The 17,269-nt window shown below is 44.5% G+C and overlaps 3 protein-coding genes across 3 annotated transcripts; 1 reads left to right on the forward strand and 2 right to left on the reverse strand.

The window, feature by feature from the left end:
* Positions 1-4,383: 4,383 nt before the first annotated feature.
* On the reverse strand, positions 4,384-7,369 carry LOC137903656 (inositol monophosphatase 1-like). The gene is made up of 9 exons (XM_068747786.1): positions 7,351-7,369; positions 6,912-7,004; positions 6,650-6,789; positions 6,455-6,559; positions 6,257-6,302; positions 6,051-6,159; positions 5,645-5,753; positions 4,680-4,831; positions 4,384-4,567 (listed from the first exon to the last, which is right to left on the reverse strand). The coding sequence occupies exons 2-9, from the start codon at positions 6,972-6,974 to the stop codon at positions 4,458-4,460; spliced, it is 834 nt and encodes a 277-aa protein (XP_068603887.1). The 5' UTR covers positions 6,975-7,004; positions 7,351-7,369; the 3' UTR covers positions 4,384-4,457.
* A 2,272-nt stretch (positions 7,370-9,641) lies between these two features.
* On the reverse strand, positions 9,642-12,413 carry LOC137903646 (inositol monophosphatase 1-like). The gene is made up of 8 exons (XM_068747775.1): positions 12,137-12,413; positions 11,746-11,879; positions 11,420-11,524; positions 11,171-11,216; positions 10,892-11,000; positions 10,657-10,765; positions 10,436-10,587; positions 9,642-10,327 (listed from the first exon to the last, which is right to left on the reverse strand). The coding sequence occupies exons 1-8, from the start codon at positions 12,197-12,199 to the stop codon at positions 10,206-10,208; spliced, it is 840 nt and encodes a 279-aa protein (XP_068603876.1). The 5' UTR covers positions 12,200-12,413; the 3' UTR covers positions 9,642-10,205.
* A 1,793-nt stretch (positions 12,414-14,206) lies between these two features.
* Positions 14,207-17,076, forward strand: LOC137904112 (ADP-ribosyl cyclase/cyclic ADP-ribose hydrolase 1-like). Its single transcript, XM_068748275.1, has 9 exons — positions 14,207-14,255; positions 14,327-14,450; positions 15,236-15,362; positions 15,449-15,584; positions 15,929-16,011; positions 16,112-16,185; positions 16,271-16,363; positions 16,772-16,858; positions 17,004-17,076. Exons 1-9 carry the CDS (start codon positions 14,207-14,209, stop codon positions 17,074-17,076), a joined length of 846 nt encoding a protein of 281 aa, XP_068604376.1.
* The last annotated feature ends 193 nt before the right edge of the window (positions 17,077-17,269 follow it).

The raw sequence follows: 17,269 nt of genomic DNA on the forward strand, positions 1-17,269 counted from the left end.
GGGTGACACGGGGTGAGGTCTAGCCGATGGCCTCGTAGCCCCCCCCCCCCCCCCCGACACAAGACCTGAATGGACAATCCGCTTTGTGGAAACTGTCTCATACGTGTCATGGAACGCATCACGGCTCGTCGAAGCAAACAGAAATCGAGGAAGCAATTTAAACAATAGAGATAAAACTGTTGTTTTTGTTTAAAGCAGACGAGACGTGCAATCGTGTCGTCCCATTGCTCATTCTCCTCACGATGAATAATCATAAACTCCTTTGCATGTCTCTCACTTTGAAAGTGGAAGACGGATTTGCTGAATGGAAATTAAATGAAAACAAGAATAACACTCGGTGGAGCTCGAACTTCCACAGAGGACGATGATTCTGTATTTTCATAAAATTATCTTACCAAAAAAAAAAAAAGATCAGGGCGGAGTTATCATCTACATTCACTGGCATACGTTCACTGCTGATTGGCTGTTACTGCTGCCGTGGGTGGGACAATGCTGGAGTCAGCGCAGACAGAGGCGCGGCTGCATCGTGGACAAGATAGCCCAGTTTTAAATTAATCATTTATCCATTACTCTTGATTTGCACCCAACATTTTATCTCCTTCAGTATTTATCCATTACCGTGAGTCACAGTTTAACAAACTACTCCGACTTTTACCTGTTAATTTCAATGACGGTTCGTCCATTACTGCCTAAAAACAGCCATTCGTCTGCTCTAATAGCTGTTCTTGTCTGCAAACTAATTTTAAAACTCTTGTTTTATCTCAAAATTGTATCGAGAATGTTTCTTTTTCTTTAAAGTCAAATTGGATTATGGATTATTTGTGTTCTTCCATTAGTCGTGCTTCATCCCCGCCGGTATATTTGACTCAAAATAAACTACGCTGCTGACATTTGCGATAAGAAAGGAGCGCCAGTTGTGGCTCATTAATGTTTTTTTAATAGGTTTTTCTCCCCGGCAACGGCGGGAGGAACGTCTACGAGACTTCGGCTACACAAATATCACTTATCTGTGTAGCCGAAGTCTAAAAAAAAAAGGTTTGAATCCCATTTAGTAAAAAGTTGAGGCTTGTACTATTTATTTGGTTATTTGTCATGTTAGTGACAAATAATAGACCCACCCCTGCTAATACCTGCTAATTGCAAACGCCTACACAAGTACCAGGCAGGGATATTGATTCCTCATCCTTTCCCCTGCAAACCGGTGGCGATGGGCCGGCCCCTTATGGGCGTCACAGCGCTGGGGGAGGGTAATTTACCGGGACTGGACACGCACATTCCACGTACTGCTGGGTTGCACTAAAAAATCCTGAAGACAAGTTGACAAGTGGTTCGTGTGTGAGCAAGAGTTCAAGTGGAAAAGTATAGCGTCAGCAGACGCGATTAAATCTCGGATATTAAGATGCAAAGATTAATTGTGTGTTTGATGGATCAATAATGATGGACAGACGAGACAAAAAAAAGAACGATTTTTCCCAGTGCTCGGAAAATAGCGCTCTTAGGCAGGCAATTAATTTAACCTCGCAGGGACAGGAAATCAGTTAAAATAAATATACGAATGGCTCCTATAGATTAGGATTGTCTCCACAGGCCTTTGGTGAAATGTGGCCTAATTTTTTTATGTAATTATTTATTTTATTGGGATTAAAAACAACTGGAAATGGGAGCCCGTCCTGTTAATATGGCTGCCGGATTAGACGCTAGAAGCTAATGCTAACAAATGAAAGTGCCTTTTCTGGTTTGACTTTGGTCTTTGTCGCTCACTGCAGTTTAATGTCGACTCGGTCTTTGTTTCGAGCTCCATCGAACCAGAAAAGACGGACTCCGAGAGCGGACACCTTTCGCCTGATCAATTACGTCACTCAAATTGACATGCTTCTTTACAATAACCAGATGCAATTAAGAAATCAGGCGGCAGCGTTTTGGTCAGGCCGCCGCTTCGCCCCCTTAAACTCCCCCACTCTATTGATTGCGGAGTGTAATGTACAATGCACTATTGATTGCTCAATGCATGCATTCTATTCTGCTACATTCTATTTCTACAGATTGGATGATTGTCCTCCTCTCCGTGGACGAGAAAGAAAATAATCTGAATCATTTTTGTTCTTTGAATCTGGAGGATGCAATCAGGGCAGCACTTGAAACTTCTCTGTGTTCGTCTCTCTGACTTTCAGCACTAACTACTTCTTAGTAGTCTTGCTTCAGTCGCTGCCTCGTTACAGCCGGTTTCACAACTTCCCTCCCATCACTAATCTGCCCACACTTCCCTTTACAAATGGCTAGGCTAGCACTAGCAAGGATGTGTCATCCAGCTCTTTTTGTCTGGATGATAGTCTCTTTTCCTTTTTGTATTTTAGTGTGGGAAGACATTACCGTCAGATCTTTGTTGCAGCATTTGATGGTGATGTCGTTCGAAAAAAAATCCCAACAAGCAAGAAAATCCTGGGATACTTCCGTCTTATAGTTAACTTAGCTTAGTTTAGCTTCACTTTTCTTCTCTTAGCTGAGCATAGCATCTGACATCGTAGCGTTTTCACTTAATGAGTTGCTTTTTATTCCTATGCTTATGCTGCGACTAATGCTAATGCAGCTATTATGGTTAAATGTTGTGTTTTCTCATTTGCTATTGAAGGTAATATTTAAAGCTACGCAGTGAGTTCCACTTTATTACAGCAGCTTTATGTAGCTCGCATCACTGTCTGCAATATAACACTGAATGTTCGTATTTGTAATGCAACTACTGTATAGCAATATATCTCCATTAAGCATCTGTGACTGGTGCATAAACAAGTTAATTAAGGATTGACAAAGCAATGATCAATTACTTGTGAATAATCGGCTATACACGTGCAGAGAGCCGGGGGGGGGGGGGGGGGGGGATGTTTTAGTCATTTTTACATACATGTTGAATTGTAAATATGGATTCTTGACCTCTTTTCTGGCCATGAATATGCTTGGAGCTACATTACGGACCGTTTTGGTGTGTTATAAATCATTTATTAATAAATTCATGCACTAAAATATCACATCAAGATGCTATCGAGGAGAAGGGCAAACCATCTGCTTCGTAATAATGAGCCGTTATCGTTATATGTGTTGGTACTTGAGTGGTCTCGTGGTTTTCTGATTGATATTTAATAAGCTGCTTGATCTGTTGCGTGATTAGTAATAACGCGAATGCATTTCTAACCGTCATATAAATATGCTAAAGTGACTTTTACGTGTGCAGCCCCGTGACCTCCGTGGCATTTTACCCGATTGTCCTACAAGGCGAGTTCCAGTATTATCGGACCCACTCCAAACGCGATTCCCCTCCACGCGGTGAAAACAATCGAGCCTCTCATTACGCAGCCGATGCTCAAAGTGCGATAGAATCAAATTTTGCAATTTGAGAGACGGGCAAACAACCACTTTGTGTAACCACACAGCGCAGATGTATAATAGCGTAATTACATGCAGGGAATGTAGTTATTTATGTTTTGCAGCCAGACATTCAAAGGCGTTCATCGCCTCCTCCTACCTCCACCTAACCTCCTGCTGCCACTGTCGCCGCCGCCGCCACCGTTGTTGTCCCTGCTGTTTCCCCTTCATGTTCTCGTTCCTCCACCTTCGTGCCCCGGCGCCGATGGCCGATCCCAAAGCCAGTTATTGTAATTTACAGAGAATAAGCAGAACCTGAAACGAGACCTCATCTTCGCTTGTTTGTTTGTTTTCTCAGTCACCAGACTAGGTGATGATAAACCATAACGCGAGCTCACAGCGTCAAAAAATTCCACTAATTATAAAATATATAAAAAAAGAAACAAACACTGCAAACTCACCCACCAAAGCAAAATGAGCATCTTGAAGATGGCATCTAATTGTTGATGCATTACTGGCCTCTAGTGGTAAAACAACAATACGAGTGTAATGAATTGTGTAAACGGCCGTAATGTTGAGTAAGAGGCTCTCAAGGCGAGCCTCTAACGTGACGGCGGCTCTGAAACACATTATGACACCTGACAGGGCCGGTGTTTATAGAGTAACTTCGACATTGACTTAACTCGGCGATAAGGACTGTTGGTGCTAATGAGGGTAATCACCCTGGCACAGTTTCACTCGTTCCCATCAGATAATTGGACATTAGAGTCACATGGGACGGAAGAAGAAATAAATTCAGCGATAGGAAATCCATTCAGAGTAAACATCAGTCTCAGACTGAAGCGTCTCTTGTAATCTGTTGAATAAGTCGCACGTGTACAAATTACAGAAAACTTACAAGTGCAATTCTTTCCTTTTTGAACTGACCGATCAGAGATGTGTAATTAAATGCAACCCGGATATTTTTGTATTTATTTCCGTGCCGATGAAACACGCCAAGGATGCGAATTCAGACAATCAGCGGCGATTTCTGCGCCGTAACTTTATTGACAGCATTCAAATACAATAGATTTTTCTTTCCATTCTTATTTCTCCTGCCGCTAGTCGTCCCTCGGTACTGGGAATCTTTCAATCTCCTTGATGATCCGCTCGGCAATTGTCTCGTTGTTTGCTGAAACCATCCGTCGAGACATCAAATCGAACGGCCCCCCTGAAATGTTCAGACAAAGCCTTTATTAACAAGGGCCTCAGCCAAACGACATCCTGCCCTCAACCGGAATCGTTCAGCAGTTAAACCGCTCAATCCGATCTGAAAGACCCACCGTCAACGTCCATCAGCACTCCTCCAGCTTCTTTCACTATAACCGCTCCGGCCGCAATGTCCCAACAGTGGATCCCGATCTCGAAGAAGGCCTCCACCGCCCCCGTCGCCACCAGACACATGTTAGTGGCAGCTGTCCCGGAACCCCGGAGCCTGACGGAACAAATAACAGGCACGACATCTCAAGGTGACTTGGTGCTGTGTTCTCGACGAATGTCAACAAAGCATCTGTGTCCGCACACAGCTCCAGTAAGCTAGCTAGCTAGCACAATCTCAACGCTTTTCCGAGGATCTGTGGCCTCTGTGGCACAGATTTGCATAAGCTTGCAGCGTTGCATTGACTTTGCTAACTGCTAGTTAGCTTTAGCAGGAATTAACCCTTTACCACCGGATGGTGAGGGCACACCCGGGCCCGTCTTTACGGCACCACCTGCTGGTCAAAATCAGCCTCTTTGACCGGAGCACCGGCGCCGGTTCCCGGTAATGGTGGTGCATTATTACCATAACACCAGGCATAGACGACAATAGCGCCAGCGCTACGGTTATCGGAAGAGGGTTAAGCTAGCTGGGTTTATTCACAATTGTGAGTTAGAATAGTTTGTCAATGTGGATATTCGACATTTACAATTTAGATGTACACATTTTGTCTACCTTCTAAATGTAATGTAAAGTTTTATTATTTAGCATTAGCATGTCAAGGTTTCTCTTGTAGCTTTAAAAAAAAAAAAAGCAAATATGTACTTTTGATTAGAGATTTCTGCTTCCTGATGATGATTGAACCTTTGCAGGTTAGCCTCTTTTGTTAGCCTCACTTTATAGCGGCTGCTAATTTCATGCAGGAATGACATTTGTAAAGAATAATTATTTGATGGCACATTCCGGCCTTGACTACAGCTTGAAAGCCTTTTCTTTTTGCGCCGTGTTGGGCAGCTAGCAGTAAAATAATCAGCCGGCGTGGCGGCCTACCCGTGCACCGGAATGCAGAGGATCTTCTTCATAGTGGAGAATATCTTGGATACTTTATCCTTGCTCCTGTCCGTTCCATGCTCGGAGATGATAATGGACTTCTTAATATCTGCAAGGACGGCATGCCAAAGAAGACCCTATTATGCACATATATGTATAAAGGTAATCAAACAAATTCAGCGTGCATAACCTTTCTGATCTTGACCATTATGTTTGAATGCTTTATTAATATGTTTTTTGCCTTGAGCGATACCTTCGCGTGGACATTTTTCAGATATTCAGTTCAAATATTAAATGTGACGTGAAGGATGGTCAATGCAGCGCTCAATTTGTGTTTCTGGTTTTTAATGGCTGATTTCATTATTGAAATATTTAAACGTTGAACGTCCCATAAATACTGCAATACCTTTTACATCAGACACTTGAATCGGCTCGTCGTTGCAGAAGGCCCCCTTGCCCTTCCTGGCTTTGTACATCTTGTCCTCCATGCAGCTGTAGATCACGCCAAACTCCAGCTGAAAGCGAAACTTCGTAGCTTCAGATTTAGCAAACTAAAAATACACAGAATACTTCCGTGGACTATAACGGTCCCGCTTATTTGGTTTGACTTACCTCCTTGTTGACGGCAAAAGCAATAGAGACAGCCACGAATGGGAATCTGCAAATGTGGTTAGCACTGGTATTAATATTATTATCATGATTACATACCTTAAATGGGCTTAGCTTAGCATAAAGCCTGGAAGCAGGAGGGAACAGCTAGCTTGGCTTTGCACAGGAGTAATAAAGATGGACGTTCCTCGACCACCTTACCCGTGCACAAAGTTTGTGGTGCCGTCCACAGGGTCTATGATCCATGTAGGTTGGTCGGTTAAGATGCACGGTTGCCCCTTTGCCATTGACTCCTCTCCAATGAAACTGCAGCGCAGAATAACCGACGGACCAATCAGAATACGACAGGCCAACGTAGCGCCCGATTAGCCGCGCGGCTCTGCGGGCGCGCCTTACCGGTGATTCCCTTCTCCGAACTCGTCTTTCAGAGCCCCGATGATGATCTTCTCCACCCTCTCATCGGTCTTGGTGACGAGGTCGACGGTGGAGCTCTTTGTCGAGACTTTTATTTCGCTCTCCCCGGCTTTCCTGATTTCCTGAGCAAACAAAATGCTATCGGAGGATGCTCTGGGTTTTCGCTGGAATATTATGCTCAACCCATATTTGTAGGGGTTTATCTAATGTTGCAGATGAAATACATCCAGACGTTAGTACGCACCTCTCCAGCTTTTCTTGCCACCGTAACAGCAAAGTCAAAAGTCGCCTGCCACTCGTCTCCCATTTTCTTTCAAAGGATGGCCTTCCAGAGAACCTGGAATGATAATCTCAGTTCGTAAAAGCAAAATAGCGACTTAGAATTGCATTAATTAGCAACTTGAATATATAATAGCAATGCTGCGTTATTAAATAAGATGCCTTCTCTTGGAGATGCATGAAAGAGTGCTTGGCTCACGTCCCTCACTATAGAGTGAATTGCATCACATTTCTGCAGCCTTGTGTTCTGCAGGAAAGTCAAATCCTGCATTTTAATCTCATCTCAAGTTTAGAAATAGTCAGAAACGTAAACTATGCACTTATGCTAACATTAAAATAGACTTGATTCATTTTTATTTTTTAAATAACTTCTTCAGAGCAGAATTCTTTAAAGGGAACTTTACCTTGTGCAGTCAGGCGGGGCTTCCTGAAGTCTCGCTCCTTGATGCTCGTGCACCTCCTTTTAAAGAACTTTAAGTTGCTTCACTGCAGCTGAAGAGAGCTGGCACGGCAGGGTGGGAAATGTACTAGCACTACCCTTTGGTGTTACTAAATCACCCCCCCAAAAACCAACAACAAAAAAATAGCAAAACGGACACGCAATAACAAGATGCAACATTTCCTGCCGAGCATGTGGAAACATTTTGGCTGCCTCTGTAATATTCCTGAGCTGACGAACAACAAGCCTCCTGTCAGTGTTTGCCTTTATGTCCCTTTATTGTGTTCCACTAGTGGAAAAATACTTTGAGACCCCCTCCCCATGACAGTGAGTCACCATAGCAAACATGCTTGTTTCTCACTGTGGCTGCAGAAAGGTCAAGTCAAAGGTCAAGATAGAGCAGGACGAGAAGGAGGAGTGCGTACGGATAGGAAACGACAGCATTTTTATGGTTTAAAAGATTCCTGTACATGCTGCATTTAAGTCCAGTGGGAATATAAGAGACCGTTCGAGACTCTCCAACCTACTTCTTCTTCTTCTTCTTCAAAACGGCAAACAGCTGCCTGGCAAGGAAGTAAAACCTTGCTGCAATCCAGATTGTTCAATTAGTGGTAAATGCTGCGTTTCTGCAGGAAACTAGCGAGCCTCTTGTTTGCTTACGCAATTAAACCTTTAAAAGAGAGAGAGGGAGAGAGAGAGAGATTGCACATGCAACAGCGAAGCTAACGGTTTGTGCATAAAGTTCTGCTTCACCCGATCCCCCCCTCGTCTGTTTGTAAAAATCAATCAATCCAGAAACATCCTGGGAATTCGCCGCCAAGGCGTGTCCAGACACTTTTACCTGTTTGCAATTGGCAACTATAGAGGCCGACTGCTAAAGCAAACTTTCAGTTCTACCCCGCCTGACCCTTGTCTTTGACCTCTCAGAGATCTGAGGTCGCAGCAGTTTCATTCCAACGGTGACAATGCCGAGGAGACACCGTCGCCCCACCGTGCGAGCTCTAAATAACGCTTCCCAAGCTGAAATAAACAAGCCTCTGTTTATCTTGACACATCAGCGGGGGGGGGGGGGGGGAATCACAAAGGGAGGTGCTGTTGGAACTTTTGTTTGACCTGGAGCAGCAGGAGAGACGTCGTCACCCTGTTGTCTCTGTTGTGCACTAAATAGAAGACGGGAGGCTGGCTGAGGGAAGTAGGTCAAGGAAAGCAAATACATCAGTCCTCCCGTCTCCCCGGCAGGTCTGTAATGAATAATTTATCCGGGATGACGGATGCTTTGGATGTTGGGCTCCCTGGGATCACAGCTGTAACCGAGTCCTGGCATGATCCTGAAGTTTCTGAAGGTCAACGGTGCATGGTGAAAGATGAGCAGGAGCTTCAGACGCCCCCCCCCACGTAGAGTCCTTTATGATCTTTCATTCAGTCCCCCCCTTTGAGTCTGAAAACTATCCAGGGTCACTTTTTTTATAATTTTTTTTTACAGGAAAGCCAGCTTTCCAAACAATGGGTTGGTACTTGCTTTAGCAGCCACCAGGGGGTGCTGTAAAACAAATAAAGGTGGAGGAATTGGCATTCTGGTGTCGGATACTAGAAACTATTTCCAACCCCTCCCAGCTGCAGACTGCCATGGATCATTAGTTTCCATTGGAGGGGGGGGGGGGGGCACAGTTCATAAAGCTGGGGCTGCTCAAGTAAAGTGTTTTAAAATCATTTGTTGGTCATCAGCAAAGTTGGAAAAAGCAGAGCCAGCGGTCCATGGAGATGAAAACCGGAGGCCATTTCATAAAACACATCGCCCCGGGGGGTGTGGGCAGAGGGGGGTTGGGTGGGGGGGGGTGCAGCATAGAATTCTACATGGTGTAATGGAGGTGAAAGCTTTTATCTCCCCCCTAAATCACAGCGGTAACTGTGTTTTTGTGCGTTTTTTCTAGTGGTTTATGGCGTTTCGGAAGCCTGCTGTTTTCCGTTTACTTGGTTTCCTGTTTGCCACTAGAGAGCTCTTTTTCTTTCTTCATACTTTTACTTCTTAGGTTTTATAAGGAGAAGAGGCAGCGCATCCTGGTTTATTCTAGGTCAGAGAGAATATGAGCTTTTCATTCGACTGATTCGGACGCCACAGAGGCGTTCAGGATGCTTTTCCTGCGGACAGATGGAGGGATTGTAATTTATCCGATGGGAGTTCAGGAATATTTCAATTGGATTTCAGTACGTTGGCGAAGGAATGTCGCAGTGTTGAAATAACTAGGGAGCCATTTTTGTCGATTTTATTTCTTAGTGTTTTCTTCATTTGGTCAGGTTTTATAAAAAATAATTTTATAAAAAAGGATTTTAGTCTTGCCTGGTTGTTAAAAAAAAAAGATAAACATGAGCCGTTTAAATTCACTTTTCCCCTGTACAGTGCAAACTTCTTGTGAGGGCCCCAAAAATCACAATCGTACTGTACAAGTAAAGGTCTTAAAATAACGATTCAACAATTAAAACACAAAGTCCTTGCGGAACATTTGCTAAACGTGACTTTTTATTTAAATAATTGCTGATTCATGCTTAATGGAGGGATTTTATCCGTCAAATCTACTCATTCTCTTTCAGCTTTTTGTCCACGGATATAAAACAATCAAAAATAACAAGCCGACTGATTGTAATCAATACTGTAAAAAAAGGTGTATCACTCATATTTAATACCGTAAATACGACTCGAATAAATTATAAAGCCAGAATCTGTGAAACCCCCACAAAAAAAAGACTAAAAAAAGTTCTCAAGGTTCCAGAAAAACACTCCGAGGTATATTTATCCGTTTGGTTCCGATAAGGCGACACGTCTCACTGGCCGTCTGCGTCGTCTCTGCCGACGTCCAACTCCGTTATCTCCTCTGCGATGCGGTCCGCTATCGCTCGGGTGCTGGCGACGATCAGCCTCCGAGACATCAGATCAAACGTTCCGCCTGAATGAGAAAAGACGTCCGACTGTAACGGGTTCGGCATGGAAAGTCGCCGGCTTCCTCCATTTCACCCGGCGACTCGGCGGCGTCTCGGCAAGCTCGCACTTTCACCTGAAATATCCACGACGACCCCCCCGGCTTCCCTGACGACCGCCGCCCCCCCCGCCATGTCCCAGCAGTGGATGCCCATGTGGTAGTAGGCGTCGGCTGATCCGGACGCCACCAGGCACATGTTGATGGCGGCGCTGCCCGGGGAGCGGATGCTGCGGATGAAAAACACTGTCGATGAAATCATCAAAGTGATGCCCCCCCCTCCCCCCCGCCGTATTTACCCGTGAACAGGGATGGTGAGGATGCGCCTCACGTTGGCCAACATGGTTTTGAAATGCTCAGCGTCCTTCTTGAAGCCCATTTCAGTCAGAACCAGAGACTGGCTGATGTCTGGGGGTAAAAACACACAGAGAGAGAAACGGCCACGCGTTTGTGTTTTAGGTCCGGACGTTATGGAGCCGAGAAACATCGGCGTGGCGTCGTCGCCACCTGGTGGAGCCTGACGTCGTCGCCCACCTTTCTGTCCAGACACTTTGATGGGGAGCCCGTTGCAGAAAGCGCCTTTGCCTTTCCGCGCCGTGTACATTTTGTCCTCCATGCAGCTGTAGACGATCCCGAACTCGATCTGAGGGCAAGAGGAAGCGCAGAATTACCAAGATTTTGAAAAGCGCTGTCGGAGGAGGGCAAAAAGCAGAAGGAGAACCAAATCGAAATACGAATCAAACAGTTTGGTTCTGATAATTGATGACGCTATAGTGTCAAAACAATGTGTAATTCACAGACTATAAGACCCACCTCCTTCATCACCGTGAAGCCGATCGATACGGACACAAACGGGAACCTGCGGCAAAAGAAATGCACGAAATGAGCCGCTCCTTTTAGGTACGAGCTCAGAGGAATCAATTCCTTTTATCCGTTCTGTTTCATCTGCATCGTCTAATTATCCCTGACAGAGAGGACGATCCAGGAGAAAACCTAATTAAAAGATAAAAATAGACATGGAGCGACGAAGACAAACCGACAGTATTTCAGCGAGAGGGATACCTGTGGACAAAGTTGGTTGTGCCATCAATCGGATCGATAATCCAAGTGGGATCGTCCGTCAGAACGCTGGGAGCGCCCGCCGCCACCGACTCTTCGCCGATAAAGCTTCACAAACACAGACAAATCAAAAAGAAACGGTTCATCTAATTTATCTACAGCGATTAGCTGCATAATTGAGATTTATTATTATATTATTAACATTTAGTTGTTGTTTTTTTTATGTGTTCTTTGCGGCTCTTGAAGGCTTGACATTGTTTCTTAATCCCTGGCTGCAGGGATGAATGAAAACACGTAGATTACGGGGAACGCGTGATTCACGCTGGCACCTGTGAGTCGGGTACTTTTCCTTGATGGAGGAAATGATGAGTCGCTCCACCTTCTGGTCCGTCTCCGTCACCAGGTCGACCGGCGAGCTCTTCTCCATGACGGCGATGTCCTTCTGGAGGGCCTCGTGGATCATCTGCGTGGGACACAACAATTTTAAATCAGTCCCACCTTGAAGTAAAAAGCACAACTCAGCAAAACAGTCTGGTTTTGCATCATAAACCTTTACTACCCAGGTAATAAATGTGCTGTTCTCCTTTGAAGGGGGAATTCTTTGAATAAAGGTCGATTTAAAATTTAAACTGACGTTTGCAACACGTTTCATTTCCTGATTGAGGCACCAGAAGAAGAAAGAAAAAGAGGCTATTTGCAGATAACAGGATCTTCACTCACCTTGCCGGCTTGTTTAGTGACCTCCACGCAATGGTCCATACACTCTTGCCATTTATCACTCATGCTGATGGCGTTAATATCGTGAGTGTAACGTTGATTCACAGATTTACTCGCATCCGAACTACCGACAAGCTAGCTAAAACAACAGAGAGGCGATCAAACGTGTGAAATTAGCGCTGTTAAGTGAGCTAACAAAATGCGTGAATATTCTCACTGGAAATCGGCGACGACAGCTAACAGCATCCGGAGTGTAGTTACTCTGAATTCACCTTGTAATTTACTCCGCTACTCTGAGGCTCAATAAGCTAATGCTAGTCAAAAAACCAAACACACCTAGCTAGCAGAGGGTGGGGCTAAAAGGAATTCTCACTCTCATTGGTCAGTACCATGGCAACGGACGTCCTTTCGCCATTCTCATTGGCTAAAAGGCTGTCATTTCCGCTTATGAGGTCTTTGCGTCATGTTTTTTTTAAAGGGGTTTGTTTTTCTCTCGTGCGCGAGAAAGTTTTTATTATTTTATTTTATTTATACTTATTACCCTAAATGAAAACGAATTAAATATATTTTTGTATTATCCAAACACAATACATATATATATATATATAGAATAATAATTGTAAAAAAAAGTTAAGTAAAAAATATTACTTAAATATTAAAACAAGACTTTAGAATTAGAAACATCGAATTCCACACTTGCTGACATTTTTTTTTACCTTTTTCTTATATCGTGATAGCAATAATCCAGATTATATACAAATAATTTCCGAGCAGTCAAAATGACTGCTATGGCCATTCTAGTAGTTGCAGAATTCTGGTAGACCGAGTGTTAAGTATCTGGAATGAGAACCTACACAAACATTAGTGAATATATAGATGTAAACACGTACCACATTTGACCAGCAGATGGAGCCAGAGGCACTGCATTCGATAACGCATTAGCTGGAGAGTCACGGTGATGGAGGCTGTTCGCTTTACCCGCAGGTGACCTTTGGTGCTCTTTTATTCCAAGCTGCAGAATAATTTACGTTCATCGCAAGGCTGTGCGTGTAAATTCAGGACTGCTGAATGCAATGTCACAAATTCAATCAGTCTTTTACGTGTTGCTAGAGGCAACGAATGAGGCGAAAAACATTTGCTTTAAAAAAAAAAGTCATAATAAATATGGAAAATATACAAAATAGAGAAACGTTTGTGTGTCTGCAGCCGAGACAGCAGCGGATTTCAAGGGTTCCTTTCCCTCGAGCCTCTATTAGTCCACTTTGCCCGAAGGTGCTGTGAATAATCATCGGCAGATCTGTGACTTTCTCATCAATAATGTTTTATAGATTAGAGAGCGAAGCTGCAAGAGATGGAAATGCAAAAACAAGTCTTAAGACGAAACAGTATAACGAGAAACACACTCGGCTGATCACAAGCAAGTTCAACCAAAATGCACAACGTAAATAGAAATACGCTAAAAAGTCTCGACAATATGTCCGTCTATAATCGACCATGAAATAACAGAACAGAACACAGTGTGGGGAGCTGGCTAATAGGAGTCATGCGGAGCTGGTCGTTTTTAGAGGAGGCTGCAAGAAAGAATCGCTCGTCTGTTCACTGACGGGACAACCAGCCGTTCAGGCCTCCATTAGCTGCAAGGGGAGGTTGCACAGCGGCGCACGCCACAACAGGAGGACGTCTGGACACAAGGAAAGGATTTAACATCCAGGGATCCGTTTGTTGCAAAACAAAAAAACAATGTGAGTATTTTACAGAATGACCAAATACTCATGCTTATTTATGATTGCTCATATTTCATAATTGAAATGTGTTCATTTAAATGCCTTTTTTTTTTTTTTCACTTTTAAAATTCACCTTCAGTGTTTTCGAAAAAGCTGCCAGGTTGGACAGGAAAAAGAAAAGGCGTGCTAGTGAGAGATCTCAGACAAAAACTTGCTACTCGGGAATCAAACCCCCCAAAAAAGTGCTTAGAAAATGTGTTGTTGTTTTTCATGTGGATCTGCAGCGAGCGTATTCTCCCACAAGTCCGTTCTGCGGCCCGGCGACCCGGGCCGGGGTGTCGCCATCATTATGGCCCCTAAAACATCCGCGTCCTTTGCGGTGATCAGTGTGACCACATGTAAGTAAATCCCTCGTGAAACATCCTCCCTTTGATCTGCCCAGCTAAATGTTTCCGTCCTTTTATCTAAGGGTGCTTCACGCTCCTGCTCTGCCCCTACCAGCGGACGTCCCAGCTGGGGACCACCCCGAACCTTAAGGCGATAGTCCTGGGGCGATGCTACAACTACATCACGTTTATCAACCCCAGCACGAGGTGCAGCCATTTACGTTGTCATTTCTTCCTATCCCGACGGCAGCTTCACATCTAACAGCCGGGTCAGACTTTACTTCTCTCCTCTTGTCCTGCTGGTAGAGCAAATTGTAAGCCATTTGTCCCTCGAATTTAAAGTTTGAATGGGACGGTGAAAGAGTTGGGCTTCTGCTGAAAGAAACTGACAGCGTTTGTTTGGACAGAGGGGCAGGTCCCGAAGCTCTTTGTCTGAAAAGGCCTTTCATAACTCGATATTTTGCCCAGGCTATACTCTAGAAAAAGGATCAGCATATTTGTATAATAGCTGGGGGGCGGGGGGGGGGGGGGACGACGACGACGACACACCCTGTCGCTGAAGTAGAGATGAAAGGAGTTATTTTACTTTAAAATATGATTTTGAATGTAGGACTTGAACCGACGCCGTGGCGAGAGTTCTGCAATCACCAGGAATGTTCTTTTTTGTCTGTCTGTTAGCAAGATAACTCAAAACGTTACTGACGGATCTTGATGAAATTTCCAGGAAATGTTGGGAATGCTATCAGGAACAGATTATTACATTTTAGTGACGATCCAGAAGAGATCCTGGATTCTGGATCACTTTGAAATTTTCATTAGCATTGCAGTCAATGGAGCTTCAAAATGTGTTCCTCAATATCTCGGTTGATTATTGGACGGACGGCGGATCTTGATGAAAGCATCTTCTAATCTCATCTAATCCTGATTGATTCTTGCAATAATCACGCAGCTGTTAGGAATAACACGGGGAGGTGCTGTCTCTCCGGTTGCAGGTACGACTGTGAGGACATTTGGAGACGCTTCGAGCAGGCGGTTGTCCGTAAATCGTCTTGCAGCGTCACAGTGGAGGATTATCATCAGATTTTTTACGGGGAGCCACAAACCTGGCCGTGTGATAGGGTGAGCGACTGCCCAGGAATTACAAATATATATCAATATGTCATCATCGGCTGGAGCGCCTTCACATCGTCCTCCCTTCCGTTTAGTTCCTGTTCTGGAGTAAAACCAAGACGCTGATGCGCAGCTATTCTGCTGTCGTGCAACACTTCTGGACGCTGGAGGACACGCTGGTCGGCCACATGTTCAATCACCTCATCTGGTGCGGGCGAGACGAAGACTCCGGTAGGCCTGTTCAAAATGTACCTGTAAAAAAAAAATTTAAAGCACGAAGATTTTAAGAGTTAATGAAAACTCAGGACTTTAAGGCAGCGTGGTGGCGCAGTGGGTAACGCTGTTGCCTCACAGAACAAGGTTCAAATCGAACTTGGGGCCTTTCTGCGAGGAGTTTGCGTGTTCTATCCGTGTCAGCGTGGGTTCTCTCCGGGTTCTCCAGCTTCCTCCCACCTCAAAAAACATGCAAATTAGGCGAATTGGTCCAGGAGGGAGGAAGACAACGACAGTCGTACTCTAAAAACTCCCCTTAAACCAAAGACGCATAAATGCTAACCACTGTGACTTTTGCACAGATTTTAACTTCAGCTCTTGCCCGGAATGGTCTGAGTGTAAAAGCCATCCGGTGTATTCCTTGTGGAGACTCGCCTCACAAAATGTGAGTTTGTGCATCGCTCGTCACTTAAATGCAAAGATGGCGCTTCGAAAGCAGCGGTGGGTTCCTGCTCTCACCTGCTTTTCCTCGCGCCTTTTGTCAGTTTGCTGAAACGGCGTGCGGCAACGTCACCGTGTTACTGAATGGATCTATCGCCGACGCCTTCGACAGGAAAAGGTAAGCCGCAGACTTCCCGGGGAAAACGTTTCAGCTACGGAATCTGTGCGGCATTTTGAACAAACCTCCTGTTCCCACTTTGCAGCATGTTTGCGAGTGTCGAACTGGACGGGCTGAGCCCACGCAAAGTGGATTATGTCAACATCAAGGTGGTGACCAATCTGGACGGACCTTTTATGTAAGGGGACCAATTTCCAACGGCTCACCTTTAAAAGTGCTTTTAAAATCGACTCGCTGATTATTTTTTTACGCCAGTTCTTTGTAGATCACTGATTTACTGGGCGGCCGATTCGGAACTTCTTATTTCTGTTCCGTAATTTATCAGCGGAAAAGGACAACCTTTGTGAAAACGGGAAGAAAATCTGGAGTGAAATCAATTTGTGTGTGGCTCTTTTGTCTCGCAGGATCGACAAAAAGCCGAGTTAATACAAAATAAGTGAAGGGAAAACATCTGTTTGGAGCCTGAGTTCAAATAATCTCATCAGTTTTCCAAGAAAGCGTTACACGGCCTCGACTTGTGATCCCACTGAGTTCTCTAAAAGTGCTAAACAAAATGTTCCACCATCAAATCACGTGTTTTCTGCAGAGAATCATGTTGTCAAGGATCTGTTGTAGACCTGATCCGAATCCTCCGGTCCAGAGGTTTCCGCTGGACTTGCACCGACAATGACCAGTAAGTGATTCCCAACAAGTCCTAAACAAAGACGTTCTTTCTTTTCGTGTGTGTGTGTGTGTGTGTGTGTGTGTGTGTGTGTGTGTGTGTGTGTGTGCGTGAAAGTATCCCTGAGTAAAAAAGGCTCATATTTGTCCCTCCACAGCACCCTGATGGTCCTCCAGAGCATCCAGAAGCGCTCCTCCTGCCAAACATGTGTGACTCCTTCATCCACTTAGTTTTCTGATGTTGTTGTTTTATACCTTCCTCGGCAAAGAAATTCAATTTGTGTGCTGAAAAAAGTCTGATTTATTTTTTTCATTTCTCCTTTTTAGCAGATTATCTTGGAGAACCAAATGTGTCTTTTTCATGAATTAGAAAAACCCTTCTCATAACTTGCCTGCTCGGATGTTTTATGCTGTTTTGTTTTGT

The sequence above is a fragment of the Brachionichthys hirsutus genome, chromosome 14 (assembly GCF_040956055.1).
Source record: "Brachionichthys hirsutus isolate HB-005 chromosome 14, CSIRO-AGI_Bhir_v1, whole genome shotgun sequence".
NCBI lineage: Eukaryota > Metazoa > Chordata > Actinopteri > Lophiiformes > Brachionichthyidae > Brachionichthys > Brachionichthys hirsutus.